This window comes from Xyrauchen texanus, chromosome 38 (assembly GCF_025860055.1).
Source record: "Xyrauchen texanus isolate HMW12.3.18 chromosome 38, RBS_HiC_50CHRs, whole genome shotgun sequence".
NCBI classification, from domain to species: domain Eukaryota; kingdom Metazoa; phylum Chordata; class Actinopteri; order Cypriniformes; family Catostomidae; genus Xyrauchen; species Xyrauchen texanus.
In genome coordinates, this window is record NC_068313.1 from 32817831 (window position 1) to 32835070 (window position 17240).

General features: G+C 36.3%; 1 protein-coding gene across 1 annotated transcript in view; it reads right to left on the minus strand.

The window, feature by feature from the left end:
• The window catches only part of LOC127631838 (uncharacterized), a 94050-nt gene that overhangs the window by 6313 nt on the left and 70497 nt on the right, over positions 1-17240 (minus strand). Inside the window, exons 10-13 of the mRNA XM_052110209.1 lie at positions 11062-11523; positions 7151-7594; positions 1172-1615; positions 731-988 (exon numbers count right to left, since the gene is read on the minus strand). Of these exons, the coding sequence (XP_051966169.1) occupies positions 731-988; positions 1172-1615; positions 7151-7594; positions 11062-11523 (1608 nt within the window). The remainder of the gene's footprint in view (positions 1-730; positions 989-1171; positions 1616-7150; positions 7595-11061; positions 11524-17240) is intronic.

Here is a 17240-nt window from a genome sequence, read left to right on the forward strand (position 1 = left end):
TAGAAAGTGTAATCAGGCTTGAAATCATCATCACCCAGGAGACTGCTAAATATTGATCTGTTTCTCACCCACACTTATCATATCACTTCTGAAGACATTAATCTAACCACTGAGTCTTTTGTATTACTGTAATGCTGCCTTTATGTGCTTTTTGCGGCTTTAAATTTCTGGCCACCATTCCCTTGCACTGTATGGACCAAAGGAGGTGAGATATTCTTCTAAAAATCTTTGTGTTCAGCTGAAGAACTTAAGTCCTACACATCTGGGATGGCAATAGGTTGAGTAAATAAGAGAGGATTTAAATTTTTGGGTGAACTATCCCTTTAAATATTTACTTCCCAAATATTAGTTTAATGATGATTTATAATGATTTACGGAAATTCATATGGATACAATGGGGATCAAGTTTAAATGTTCTTTGTCAATGTACCCATATTCACCCTGTATTATAACATTTGCAACATTTACAATCCAAATTAAACATTATAATACAACTAGACAGAGGTAACACAAGAATGCCCTGAGAAATGTAATGATGTTAGATTTTTAATGATACCAGAAAACTATGGAAAATAAAAACTAAATTGGAATGACAAATTTAAAATAAAATAGAAATAAAATCTTAATAAAAAATCCCAAACTATAATAACACTAATTCAGATGCATAAACAGGATGTAACATTCCATAAAAGAGATGAAGCAAATATTTCAAATACTGAAAATGTTATACCTGAGTTTGTGCAGGTGTGTGATGTGTTTGAAGAGTAGTCTGACTCCTTTGAGAGAGATGGCTTGTGGGTTTAGAGTCAGGTTTAGTTTTGATGATGAGAGGCCCAGGACTCTCCCCACAGATCTGCAGGTGCTGCTGGGTAATTTTCCACTGAGAGTGACAGTGAAGTTCAGAGCCTGAAGCAGAGGAGTCACCTGATCTGCCTTCATTCTGGACCCAAGCACTTTACATAATGATGGGAAATACTGCTCAGCATTCCTATGGGATAAAGAATATGACTTAAATGTTTGTATAAGGGTCAGTTAAAAATACAGATTGAAGAACATGTTTCTAATATAATGTTGATAAATTAAGCATAAACAATAAAACTTTGTCATGAAGGAACTAGTCCAGACATAATATTGTGTAAAATTTTAATAATTGTGTAAAACCAGGGTAGACCTCAATTCAGAGATGTAGGGCAGACACTGGAGGAATCCCCTCACTTCACTCTCTTCATCTGACCAGTCTCTCAGCTTTACTGGTTTCTTCTCTGTTTGGAGTTTCAGCACTTCTAGGAGGATGGAGATCTTTCTCTCTGAGAGGTTTATGATCCAGACTGCAGGAGCTGACTGATAAATTGTCTGTAATGCTGGAAGGACACTCCTGCCTGTTTGTGTCTCATAATCCTTCACATGTGAGTACAGATCCAGCAGGAAATCACATTGTTTAATCTTATAATCATTATCCTCATCACAGGGGAAAGATGTGTAGCTGCACACAGATGTTAATAGTTCAGTGTATTTTTCTCCTGTATCTGTTTCACACTCTGATGCTGCAATGATCAGATTCACCAGAAACTGGAAAGTCTTTTCAAACTTCACTTTGAAGATAAAGGTTTCAAATCTGTGGATACAGAGATATAAATATCATGTCTTGTGTTGAATAATATGAAATATGGCATATAACTCACTATTATAATCTTTATATTTCTTTTACATCTTTACAGTAAATATAATCATATCACATGTAATAAAATACATGATGTAGGAATGAAGGACATGAGTGCAGCATTTAAACACACACGCACGCGCGCACGCACGCACGCACGCACGAAAACACGCACACACACACACACACACACACACACACACACACACACGTTTGTGCTCAGCAAATGTGGGGTGAACACAACTGAAATTTCACTTTAAACTTTTTATTCTATTCTGGTGTTTGTACTCACATATCCACCTTCTCCTGATGAGCCTTCTGCATTTTATAATATGGGTGATATTTTCACAATACGCGAGTTAGCATTTATTATTATACAGTATACGCATGTGTGTGTTTGTGTTTTGTAATTAGATCTCCACATTTAATATTCCTTTACTGCTGTTTCCAACATGTTTAGTTTAATTTCTTTGGTTTGTTTGTTTATAAAGGGGTAGTTTCGCTACCTATTAATGATGAAACCACAGCTCCTCCGAGCACAACTCATCATCATTCATATGAAAATCACTCAATTATCATTCATAATATTCATCATTGTCACATATTCCCTGTTGTCTTTTGCTTTTGTGCTTTTATGTTGAAGTTCTTGTTCAGTTCCTGTTTCCTGTTAGGTTTTTGTAGTTCTTGGTAGTTTCATTTTATGATTGGTTTTCCCCTCATTGATTCTCATTCCCTGATTGTTTCCCCAGGTGTTCCTTGTTTTCCCTTGTGTATTTAAGCCCTTGTTTCCCCCAGTTAATTTGTTAGTTCTTGCATGTTTTGTTATGCTCTGTGCTCGGTTCCCTGTGTTTTGATTTATTCAGAGCTTTTTTGTTTATTTTAATAAAGCCGCGTATAAACCCTCATTCCTTGCCTGCCTCGTCACAATCATATTCTCTACTGTTTTACATTGCGTTTTTTTAAGTTCGGGGTATTTATCGCTTGTGTTTGAATGTTTCATAATCTCTAAGTCAACTTTCAATAAACTTTTGGTACTTTCAACACAAAGTGTTTTCTAAATAAATATCAGTACAAATGTAACATTTATAATATTCTGTCTGATGTTTTAACAGCAAGATCACAACGCTAACGGTACATCATTGTAAACATCTCATATTCAAAACACATGTGATGATCCCGTCTGTCTGTATAAGAGCTGATTTTAGGTCGTTCATGAAGAATACACAGAAAGTAACCGAGCTAAATTGTGGGTGAGGCGTAAAGTTTGACTGCTGTTGTGTTTCTCTTACAGTATGTTGTAATGCATTTAGAAACGGTCTCTTTGGGGTGTAGTAAACTGAAAAGTTAATTTAGTTATAAGTGTTTTCCAGATCAACTTGTTATGTACACAGGACTAATATGATTATATTTTTAGTCTGGTGGAATGAATAAAGTATTATTTATAATCTTATGATGTGTTTATTTATGTACTAATATTAGTAAATACTGTACACATTAAATATATACTGTACATTTACATTATAGTGTTTTTTTGTGTATTTAAATGATCACATTCCTCTATTATAATTATACAGTCGAGGTGTTATTGTTTTATCACAATCATTTGTGTATTTCCAGTTTAATTGTATCTGACCTGATTATGATATTAATTTAATTAACACATGTAATGACAACTGACATGTCAAAGATGATTGAGGTAAAATTTCAAAACTTTAGACAAACAGTTTTCTGAATAAATGAGTAAAAACCATCAAGTGTTTTATTCCTGCCCTACTCGTTCATCGCTGCTGGACTTTGGTGAAAAGTCGTATCACTTTAAAGATAAAACTTTATTGAAAGACAATATAACATTCTGGCTGAAATTAAACATCAGTATCACTTTATCAAGATTTATAAATAGAAACAAATGTTTTTACAATTTCTGCAGCACACTGAAGGGATTTGGGGTTTTGGTAAAAATATGGTGACACACACACACAAACATACACACACACACACACACACACACGTTGGTGAAGCTATTATTATGAGGACTCTCACAGATATAATGATTTTAATACTGTACAAACACTATAGATAATATCCCCTAAACCTCACAAAAATCTTTCTGCATTTTTACAATTTCAATAAACATCGTTTAGTATGTTTTTTAAGTGATTTGGATTATGGGGACACAAGAAATGTCCTCATAAACCACATTTATAGCATAAAACCCTTGTAATTACCAGTTTGTAACCTAAAAAAAAGTCCTTGTAAACCACTTAAACCTGCACAGTGCACACACACACACACACACCACACTAAAATAACATTTAATAAATCCAACTGTACCTCCGTACTATTGTTGCTGAAAGAGATAAAGTAGTAAATACACATTTTGTAAAGATTTAATTACGCAGAATATGACCTGTCCTGTTACACACAGATCTGCTCAAGAATGAAATTCACACAAAACAAATATCTATTAAGTCATTTTATTCAGTTTTCAGTGTTGGCGTAGTTACTACGTTTGACCTTTGAAGAGCAGCACAGTCGTGCAAATCAAGACCTCTCTGTTACCAGCAACACAAACTCATGAATAGAAGTAACAATTTCTTAAACAGCGTCAAAATCTGTCATTTAAATTTTTTTTATCTTCTTATATGACTTTTTGGGATTATTCAACATCTACCCACAGATAGAAAAGTGTTTCATGAAATAAAGATGCTGCTGTAAGTAATTCGTCGCCACTTTTCATGTTTTCTTCCATCTTTTTATGGTCGAGACATGCAGAGAATAATGTCGACTTGTTTAATACTAGACGTCTTGTGTAAACCATTTTTAACAAATGATTATTATTGCTTGTATTAAATGATTATTGCCAGAATTAACACCCATAATTCACTCAAAGCATCATGGGACACAGGTAAAAGGTGGTTACATTTAGATACTTTAATTAACTGACCTCACAACATGAGCCAACATAAATAAACCCAGAGTGGTGCAGAATTTATCCTGAGACTCACCTCAGTTGTGAGATGTACGGCAGACACTGGAGGAATCCCCTCACTTCACTCTCTTCATTTATAAAAAATAAACTTGCCATAAATATGTGCGCACCGTCCGGACACTCTTGACTGTAGGCACTCTTTTACTGGGGTGTGTGTGTGTGTGTGTGTGTGTATGAGTATGTGTGCGTGAGACTGTGACTCCAGCTGGACAAATAATGAACTGAACAGACGGATTATAAACACTGATTTTCATTTAATTCACATTTAGAATAGTTAAGCACGTGAAACAGAAGTAATCGTTATGAAACCAATAGTAGGCTGTATTATTCTTATGTAACTAATTGAAAAGGCATTCAAATATAATCTGTAAAAGGGAAATATTGGTTTGGGATGCGCTGCATTTGGAGAACTTTCCTGTGTCATCATAGAGAATGAACATACAGTAACTAAAAATGACAGTGAAGATTTCTTAATTTTAGATATTTTCTGTTCTAACAATCATGAACTGAGATAAGTGCAGCATTTGAATAAAGATGATCTGTAATGCGATGTGCACTTGACTCTGATGTGAAATGGCTCAGTAAAACAGACAGTAGCTATAAGACAGACACTGCTGGCCACATTCAGTAGTTGAACGGACCATTGGACACATCTCATCAGAAACAGTATTGAACAGCTTCAAACAGGAACAGCAATGCACATAAAATATACATCAAATGTGCAACAAATGTGCTGCCTGCTCCACTTCATCCCGACCCTAAACGCAATGATTCCCCCGTTCTAGTCTAATAAAAACATTATGAAAAGTTAATTTGCCATTCAGCTGTTTTTTGAATATAAAATACCAGTCAAATATAAAATCTTAGTAATCCGATGATATCAGACAATGCTGCACAAATAATTGTAATAATTAAAATTTTGTTTCCAGTATTAAATATTTAACTTCTCAATAAAAACACCCTTAAAACAATTTAAAAGTTTTTCCAAAAAGCAAAATTCGCTGAGGTTAGATTTATGTCTGCAAAGATAAAAACATTTTGCCAATGAATATTCAAGATATATTCTTTAAAAACAAGTTCATATCTTAATAAATAATGTTTCTTCATGGTGCAGCATCAAATCTTTGGGCACACGTGACATTTACAGTCTTATCTCTTATAATACAGTTTCTCGTACTGTTAAACGCAGTAATCACGTGTCTGGATGGTGAAATGCATATGATAATTGTATGCAGATGAGGACATGTGTAGTAAAAACAGGCGCTGTTCACTCCATATATGGTTATTTTGGGGAGGAGACGGGGTGGGGAATGAATCACGTGCATGTGCGCACAATCTTCCGCTAGCTGGGATTTATTAACTCTTTCCCCGCCAAACACGGAATTTTCCGTGTTTTATGAAAAAACGCTTCCCCGCCAAACACGGAATTTTCCGGGTTTCCGTGTTTTAGGTGTTATACGGTAAGGAAGACCCCTGCGCATGTTTTGAAAGAGTACGCAACTCTTTGATCAAAGAAACAGACTGCGATCGTCTCAAACATGAAGAAGTGGAGTATGAGAAGCTCAAAATATCAGACATAAACATGCCTTTTTCTCAGCTTTTTGTCTGAAATGTTCTTTTTGACAAAACCTACCTCTGTTCAAGTCGCAATAAAAAAAGAACAAATGAAGATAAAATAAAATCGTTTTTTTGCCTAAAAGCAGAGGCCCAGATCTTTATTTTGATATAGCCTATAGCATCTTCATATATTCATGGAAGAAAATATTCTGCGGGCCATTAAAGTTTAGCGAAAATCGTCAAAAACCCTGGCGGTGGCTGGCAACTTTTTTTTAAAAACGCTGGCGGGGAAAGAGTTAAGGGAACTATGCGCAGATTCTGACACTTACGGTTTATAAATAAGATTTTTTTTTTTGCATATGCAAAATCTGACTTTAGTGCTTATAAACACTTTTAGGAAGAAATCCAAGCAGAGTTTTATACATGAGGCTCCTGGAGATTATGTGATATCAGACCGGTCTTCCGGGTGCTGCGAGTCAAATTTCCTACTTCTCGTGTCACTCTACGACCTCTTTAAATAACCTCATAAAATAATTTCAACTGCAATCAATATATCATATCCATTCATTGATTTATTTGGTGATGTAAAAGCAGAATAACAAAGAGTCAGACGGTTATTTTGGGAAAATAAACACCATCAGAACTCCGACACACACCGGAGGTGGAATTCAGTTGTTTCTGGAGACTCTGTGATCTTTTTCTCCTCACATAATAATCTCTTTTCAGCTCAAATCACTATTTGAAGTCCATATATTTATTTGGTAAGTGGCTGTGTAACAAGTGGGATAATGTTCAGTCAGCCCGTTGTTATCACAAAATAAACCCCTTCAGGGTGATACAAGACCTCTGCTCTGCAACAGGGTCCTAAGTTTTCTGACAGGGTTTATTTTGAGACAACAACCAGCCCCAGTTTTTTCCTTTTTTATTTTTACCAGAAAACTCACCTCAGTTGTGAGATGTACGGCAGACACTGGAGGAATCCCCTCACTTCACTCTCTTCATCTGACCAGTCTCTCAGCTCTACTGGTTTCTTCTCTGTTTGGAGTTTCAGCACTTCTAGGAGGATGGAGATCTTTCTCTCTGAGAGGTTTATGATCCAGACTGCAGGAGCTGACTGATAAATTGGCTGTAATGCTGGAAGGACACTCCTGCCTGTTTGAGTCTCATAGTCCTTCACATGTGAGTACAGATCCAGCAGGAAATCAGATTGTTTAGTCTCATAATAATAATTCTCTTTAAAGGGGAAAGATGTGTAGCTGCACACAGATATTAATAGTTCAGTGTATTTTTCTCCTGTATCTGTTTCACACTCTGATGCTGCAATGATCAGATTCACCAGAAACCGGAAAGTATCTTCAAACTCCTCATCGAGGTCAAAGGGATCAAATCTGTGGATACGGAGATATAAATATAATATCTTGTGTTGAATAATATGAAATATGGCATATAACTCATTATTATAATCTTTATATTTCTTTTACATCTTTACAATAAATATAATTATTAGCGATGCACCGAAATTTCGGCCGCCGAAAATATATACCTCCTCGCCCCGCCCCTCAGTGCTCAGATTTCAATCTGGATCGATCTAGCCCTTATCACAGTGCTACCAAACAAAGGCCGATCAGGTCAGCGGTGTGGAAATTCTTCAAAGTTTCTGATAAGGACATCAAATTTGCGATCTGCAGTGTTTATTCAGCAGAAATGTCAAGATATATATATATATATATATATACAGAATACAGCAAGAGATTCTACAGGAAAATGTCACAACTAGCGCAGCTACAACAGAACTTGAGACGTATCTAGCGGAACTACGCCAGAAGCGACAATCCCCTTGACTACGGTCGCATAAACAAACACCGCTTTCCTTTGCTTGCGCGGATTGCGCACAGGTATTTATCTGCCCAAGCACCAGCACAGAGAGTGAGAAACTGTTCTGTGCAGCATCTCATGTTCTTGATGAGCTTTCTGACTGGAGAGACTGTCAGAAAGTTTAGCAACTTTTGTTCTTGAAGAGAAACCTGTCGCTTGTACTTAAATAGAAAGCGGTCCAATTTGATGTGAATAGCAATTACATTACATTTGTTCTTCATTTGAGGATACATCTGTCGTTTACAGTTGAGGTTGGATTTAGTTCATTTACTGCTATTTTGCACAATAATTTTCACTTAAAGTGTACATATGTTTACATAAACAGAATAGAGCACTGATCTATATATATATAATTATATATTATAGTTATATATAGATCAGTGGAATAGAGGCCCTCTGCCATTCTGTGTTCTGCCTGTTGTTTTAATTAAAATTACTGTTGCATATTTAAACTTTTTGAAAGATGTTAGCTAAGTTCATTACTTGACTGTTGTTTTTCATATAATAGTTTTCTAAAACTTTACATTAATAAAATCTGTAAAATTAGATTTTTACAGAACTGAAAGAAGAATAATATTTAATATAGTTTTAATATATTTTTTGTCCAATTTTGGTGTTACTTTCAATAAAAGTGTGATTTATTTTATTGGTTTGTAGTTTTTCAATTAAGATTAATTAAATTCATGAAATTAATGAAAAAGTATAAAATTAATACAATTATACACAACATTTTTTTTTTTTTTTAAATAGGTAAAAATTTCGGTTTCGGTTTTCGGCCAAGTGCATCCTGGATTTTCGGTTTTGGTTTCGGCCCAGAATTTTCATTTCGGTGCATCCCTAATAATTATATCACAAGTATGTAATAAAATACATGATGTATGAATGAAGGACATGAGTGCAGCATTTAAACACACACACACACACACACACACACACACACGCACACACGCACACACGCACACGCGCACACGCGCACACGCGCACACGCGCGTAGTGTTTCCATGTTTTATGGGGACTTTCCATAGACATAATGGTTTTTATACTGTACAAACTTTATATTCTATCCCCTAAACCCTAACTCTACCCCTAAACCTAACCCTCACAGAAAACTTTCTGCATTTTTACATTTTCAAAAAACATAATTTAGTATGATTTATAAGCTGTTTTCCTCATGGGGACCGACAAAATGTCCCCACAAGGTCAAAAATTTCGGGTTTTACTATCCTTATGGGGACATTTGGTCCCCACAAAGTGATAAATACACACTCACGCTCACACACACACACACACACACACACACACACACACACACACACACACACACACACACACACACACACACACACACAGGTTTGTGCTCAGCAAATGTGGGGTGAACACAACTGCATTTCACTTTAAACTTTTTATTCTATTCTGGTGTTTGTACTCACATATCCACCTTCTCCTGATGAGCCTTCTGCATTTTAAAATATGGGTGATATTTTCACAATACGCGAGTTAGCATTTGTTATTATACAGTATGTGTGTGTGTGTTTGTGTGTGTTTGTGTTTTGTAATTAGATCTCCACATTTAATATTCCTTTACTGCTGTTTCCAACATGTTTAGTTTAATTTCTTTGGTTTGTTTGTTTATAAATGGGTAGTTTCGCTACCTATTAATGATGAAACCACAGCTCCTCCGAGCACAACTCATCATCATTCATATGAAAATCACTCAATTATCATTCATAATAAACTTCATCATATTCTCTTCTGTTTTACATTGTGTTTTGTAAGTTTGGATTATTTATCGCTTGTGATGAATGTTTTATAATCTATAAGTCAACTTTCAAGTAACTTTTGTGACTTTCAACACAACATCTAAATAAATATCTGTAAAAATATTCTGTCTGATGTGTTAACAGCAAGAACACAACGCTAACGGTACATCATTGTACACATCTCATATTCAGAAGTTACAAATGTTTGAGTTGTTTTCTGGTCAAATTTGCTCACAATAGTAGAAAACACATGTGATGATCCCGTCTGTCTGTATAAGAGCTGATTTTAGGTCGTTCATGAATAATATACAGAAAGTAACCGAGCTAAATTGTGGGTGAGGCGTAAAGTTTGACTGCTGTTGTGTTTCTCTTACAGTATGTTGTAATGCATTTAGAAACGGTCTCTTTGGGGTGTAGTAAACTGAAAAGTTAATTTAGTTATAAGTGTTTTCCAGATCAACTTGTTATGTACACAGGACTAATATGATTATATTTTAAGTCTGGTGGAATGAATAAAGTATTATTTATAATCTTATGATGTGTTGTTTATTTATGTACTAATATTAGTAAATACTGTACACATTAAATATATACTGTACATTTACATTATAGTGTTTTTTTGTGTGTTACAATTATCACATTCCTCTATTATGATTATACAGTCCAAAACAAATTAAGCTTTTATTGTTTTATTTTTTGTGTTTTGTCGTAGTTACTACGTTTTACCTTTGAAGGGTAGCACAGTCGTGCAGTTCAAGACCTCTCTGTTACAAGCAACAAAATCTCAAGGATAGAAGAATTTCTTAAACAGCAGCTAGTGTCAAAATCTGTCCAAAAAAAAATGTATCATCTTGTCTGACTTTTTGGGATTATTCAATGTCTGCCCACAGATAGAAAAGTGTACCATAAAATAAAAAATGCTGCTGTAAGTAATTTGTGGCAACTTTTTCATGTTTTCTTCCATCTTTTTATGGTCGAGACATGCAGAGAATAATGTCTACTTGTTTAATATTAGACGTCTTGTGTAAACCATTTTTAACAAATGATTATTATTGCTTGTATTAAATTATTATTGCCAGATGTAACACCCATAATTCACACAAAGCATCATGGGACATAGGAAAAAGGTGGTTACATTTAGATACTTTAATTAACTGACCTCACAACATGAGCCAACATAAATAAACCCAGAGTGGTGCAGAATTTATCCTGAGACTCACCTCAGTTGTGAGATGTAGGGCAGACACTGGAGGAATCCCCTCACTTCACTCTCTTCATCTGACCAGTCTCTCAGCTCTACTGGTTTCTTCTCTGTTTGGAGTTTCAGCACTTCTAGGAGGATGGAGCTCGTTCTCTCTGAGAGGTTTATGATCCAGACTGCAGGAACTGACTGATAAATTGGCTGTAATGCTGGAAGGACACTCCTGCCTGTTTGAATCTCATAGTCCTTCACATGTGAGCACAGATCCAGCAGGAAATCACATTGTTCATTTTGATGCTCAAAATCATCATCATCATCATCTACATCATCACAGGGGAAAGATGTGTAGCTGCACTCAGATGTTAATAGTTCAGTGTATTTTTCTCCTGTATTTGTATCAAACTCTGATGCTGCAACGATCAGATTAACCAGAAACTGAACAGCAGATTCTTTTCTCTTATAGACAATCTTCACACCAAATCTGTGGAGAGACACACATTAATCACTACAATGTCTGGGGCAGGATAATATGAAATGCTGTATTTGACTCATTATTTATAAATGTACAACAGTTAGTTCTGTTCCTCGATACTGATTCTATGAGCACTGATGATCTGACACCATCAGCACTCGGACGCTTCACTGTGTGCATCACTCCGCTTGTGTTCATCATCCTAAACTTAAATGTAAGAGCAGTGCATATGTGTTAAGAGCTAATGTAGGCTACGTGTCTCTTTTTACATCTATTTTTTTACATTACATATGTTAGCCAGCAGGTGTTGGCAAAAGATAATTTTTGTGTGTAATATGAGCCGGTTGGTGACGTAAAGTGAATCTTTAGTCATTGTTTACATAGAACAGCGCTCCGTGATCGCTTGTATAACTACTACATTACTAAAGATAGGAATTAGCTTTAAATGGCTTTAAACAAACAACTTCAGCATTAAGGCTCATTACAGTTGAGAGACACAACAGACTTATTGATTACAAAACTCAAGGTGCTTGCCTCTTACAGAATTTTGCTTGGACGCATCACTTGTTTTGAACCAGCAATGGCAGATTGTGATCAGTGACGTAATAAAGTAGTTCCATGCACAAATGTGTTTTCATGACCGTACTCAGTTTTTCCTAATTTTAAAAAATGTACTTGTTCTTTGAACTGTTGTATATAAGCAATATCACACTCACAATCATGCAATATGACCCTAAATCAGCACTGCTGTGATTACCTGTGGCCTTATGCAGCCGAATCACAGCAGTGCTGATGTAGGGCCATATTGCACTCTTGCTCGTGTGATATTGCTTAAATATCATAACACACACAAAATGAGCAGGTGTAAAAAATCTTAGAGGGAGAAATTCACAATTCACATTCAACTATTCATTCAATAACAATCAATATTTTGTTTCTAGTGATCAGTTGACGAGTGGTGTGTTGTAAATATAATCCTAATTTAAAGAAAAACAATAATCCATTTTTCAAGGGCAACTATCTTTCAGATTCATTATTAAATAAAAAAACAAAACATTTAGGTATTTAATTTATTTCTTTATTTCACTCATTTAAAATTAAATAATTTGGGACACATTCAGCTGTTGTCAAGGTAAATCTCTGTCAGACGAACAGTTGCTCCACTGTGTTGGTGTCCTGACTGTGATGACATTAAACATTTAATCTACAGCTACATTAAAAATCAGCATTTAAACTGTATTTCTTACAGCACTAATGGAGTCAGCAAAACTACTTATTAATTCAGTCTAAATCCAGTTTATAATATTAGTGTTAGCATTAGCTATTATACAGTATATGCATGTGTTTGTGTTTTGTAATTTGATCTCTAACAACACGCTAACAGCACATCATTGTACACATCTCATATTCAGAAGTTATAAATGTTTGAGTTGTTTTCTGGTCAAATTTGGTCACAATAGTAGAAAACACATGTGATGATCCTGTCTGTCTGAATATAAGAGCTGATTTTAGGTCGTTCATGAATAATATACAGGAAGTAACCAGGGGCGTTTCTAGGACTTGAGGAGGTTCGGGGCTTAGCCCAGCCCCATTTAAGTGGGTGGGGCTTTAGGTGCCCCCCCCCATCTATTTAAAATAAACACGCTCTACCTTTATGTTTCTGTAATCTGGCATCTTACTTACACTGAAAGTACAGTGATTCCCACAGGATTTTATGAGACTATGGGGGGGGGTGGACCTCTGATCGTCTAGGGGTGTTGGGGGGCATGCTGCCCCGAAATAAATTTTTTTACATTTTCAAAGTTAAATACTTCCATCTGGTGCACTTTGAGAGCACAATTATGAGTCTAGTGTTGTGGTCTTGTAAACAATGTTGTGCTCTTAAAGCTGCAGTAGGCAACTTTGAAATAAATTTAATTGTGAGAAACAGTGCCCCCAATTCTTCCCCATATACATGATGCTCTTCACCCCCAGCCAGGGTTTAATTGACAGAGCCAAGGCCTGCCTCGCCAAAAGCGATTGGCTAAAATTAGCTGGATTGACACTAACCAACCCACAAATTACACTCAGAGCTAGAGTCTGTGCTGCTAACTAATCTCTCAGGGGCTCATTTAACTTAGACACCATGTCTCTTCCTCATCTGGGGTTTGACATCTCTTTTGTATCCTCATTCTGAAAAGAAGGGTAAAAACTAAGGATGTCAGTTTCAGCTTTTTATCTTTTAATGTTACCTCAGACTGCTAACGATAGCTAGCTAGTGAAGCCATAAGTAGTGTAACATTATGCCAATTAACCCAGTAACGCTAAAGTTAATTTACTTTAATCATCATGATTGTAACTTTGGCAGAAATATTATCTGTTTGCTCTTGTACACTGATGATGATAAATTGTGTGTGGAGTGTATAAATGCAGTGGATACATTTAATGTTATTTAACATTAATTACCTCAAAGATTACCTCCTCAACCAAATAACGTTAGACAGATCCAGGAATACTCCAGTGCATATATCTGCAAGTGTGTGTGAGCGCGTGAGTTTACAGCAGCGGGTCTGGAGCTGACTGGTGCACGAGAGAGAGAGCGCAAAACACAACCTTTTATTTTATGTTATTATGAGACTGAGAAGTGTAAAAATATTTTCGGTTCATTATGAGACCGTGGCGGGGCAAATGAGACTGTGGCGGGCCGCCAGACAGAGTCTAGTCAATTAATGGGAAACACTGAAGTACATGTGCTGTTGATTGGAAATTTCAATGTGTACCTCAAAAATGGCTAATTTCCTGATTTATCATTAAACAGTAAAAATTTATTTTGGTGTAACATTAGTTTACTCTAATATGAACATCTAAGTCAGTCAGTTGCTGATTACTAGTATAAGTGGACTAGCACACCTCATGCAGACCATTTATAATAGGGTTCAAAACAGTGCTACTATGAATGCAAACTTTAATACAGTGAAAAAGACACTATTAGTATAACATAAATATATATAAATATAAATGTCCAACATTCTTTTGAATGTCCATGTACTAAAATAACATATTTGATGCCATGAGTGTACACTCATTTACTAATACTATTATTTTGAATGGCCATGGAAAATGAAGCAATGTGATAATTTTACCTAGTTACAAAAAGTAGTCCGTTAATTTACCTGATGAACTTTCACCTTTTGCTGACCCTTTATGCATCGCAGAGCTGATGTGTGCTTCTAAATAAATTGCACCTTTACTAGCAACTGACACACAAGTGCCAGCTTTACATGTCATACAAACTGCTTCACACCAGTCCCGCGCCATGGGCAGGCATTGGGGGCCTGGCCCGCCCTGTGAGTCACTAGTGCCGGCCCTGGACGATCCTGTCACCCTTCAACTCTACGTCACGTCTCACATCTCATTTCATCGCGATCTCACAAAGCTCTTTTATTATGCAGCATACAGAATTCAGCACTGAACAAAAACTCCAACGTTTTGAGCAGTGAGTGGATTTTATCTGAAATGCATCTGATTGGCCATTGCGTTTTAGAAATCAACACATATGTCTGTGATTGGCTACATTGCACAACGCTGCACAAACACGTTATAATGAGAACATCTACTTATGCTTGCGACTGTAAATCGTTATTTTGTTTAGATGTTCTTATTGCTTTTGTGCAATAGATGAATAACAATGTATTTGTTTTTGGATGTTTTATTTAGATAGGGAGTCCCACGAATCGTTTTATTCTCCCGCAACCCATTACCGCCCGCACTCGACCATCAAATCTAGTCGTAAATGTTAGTAGTCCCGCGGTAGACGGTGGGCCGAGGGGAGATTTCGTGTTTTCAGACGATCTGTGGGGATGGATAACCAGTTTTTTATATATAACCACTACACTTCTCAACAAAGCAAATAAAAATTGTTGCCACTCACATACTTTGCACATTACTATAATATCGGTAACTTTCTCCAGGTTATTTTCCCGGCGAATAGAGCAGGCGGCTACGTGTGGGGTCCAACATGCATGACGTATTTGTTGCCTTCATCCAATAGCGTGCGTGGGAAAGTGTCGGTGACGCGTTTGTCAACACACTGGCCCGCTGATATGAAGTTGCTGTCTGTGCACATCTTTTCGAGAAGTGCTTTTAGCCCAGGAAAGATTGAACTTGTTAACTCATTTTGCCCACTTATGCTACATATTCAGTTTGACACAAAATGTGAATGTAGAGGTAACGTTATGCATTGTCACTGTTTTTATTTTATGTAACCATCTTTTGTCATACGATGTCCTGTCATTTCGTTGTAATCTTTAATAAATATACCATTCTGATTTCACACATTTGATCCATGATATTGCTTGGAAACACAACATCATAAAAACCATAGACATCTACTGCAGGATACAACGTTAAAATAGCCTAAATATAAAGTTATGAAACTTCACTTTGCCCTCAGCCAAATCGATTTGCCAAGGAACAAATTATAGATTAATGAGACCAAAGATTGCCCGTTAGATATACACAAGACGAATTATATCTCATGTTTAACCACTAGACATCAGAGCCAGCGGCAAAGGTCAGAAGCACTAGCCGAGGTAAGGCTGTTCCAGGTGGGGTACATGAGCTGAGCCTGGATCTCTCACTCAAAACGCCAAATAGGCTCTATCTTTATGAATAAACCATAGATTTGAGCTTTAGACAACTACATTGTCGACTGAAAAACTATTAAAACTACATTTCGTGACACAATAACAGTAGTATTTTTTCATATTGTTGAGAATAAAACAACCGTCCCAACTTTACAAATTCAGGTTCTCCCTCCATGGGGATCATCCATTTCGAAAAGTAAAGCAGATACGGGCCCTCGGCCCACCGTCTACGGGAGTCGACCAACCAGCAGTCCTTGCTTGTTTGCACTTTTATTTATATTTTTTTATCAATAGGCTACTGTAACTTTCGTTACAAGTTGGTAAGTTGTCGTTTTGTATATACATGATGAATAAACTCCTGAATAAAAATACAAATGTGTCTGAGTTTAAAAATAATATTTTTAAATGGATTTGATTTTTTTGTCGATAGTGAGCAAAAAAATAAAAAAGTCCATAGTGTTTGTTTGTGTCCAAAGCATAGTAGCGCTTAAAGAGCAACATGCAGGTTGAATTTATAACTGAATTAATACTTTATATTGTCTGCAGATGTCTTTTAAAAACACATATGTAGAAATTACTAATGAAATCTCATTTGATGTAGAGATTTTGATGAAAATGTGCTAGGCTCTGGAATACGCCTTTGCAACGCATCATATGACGTAGGGCGAGGCAAATAAAAGAGCTCGCGGTCAGCTCTCTCATTGTTGGGTGTTGATGTAGTTAGAGCAGTAGTGAGAGACAGAAAGTTTTAGATCGAGTTTTAGAGAAGCCATAATGGTAAATTATTGTGTTTGTGCTGGTTGCACGAATTCCAGCCTGTCAGGACATCGTGTCCATCATTTTCCTTCTAGGAAAAACAAGGCTTTTCGGTATTGGGTGCGTTTTGTGCAGGTGAAGAGAGCAGACTTCACTGCCGCGTCTGTTACCACACACTCGGTCGCTTGTGGCGCACATTTCACTCGAGAATTATCGACCTGGAGATTTGTTGGAGTCTCGGATGGGATTTCGGAGTAAGGACCACGTGAGGCTGATTACTGATGCTGTTCCCTCGGTGCACTCGATGGAATCAAGTCCACCGTCAAAGTTTACACCGGATTTTGG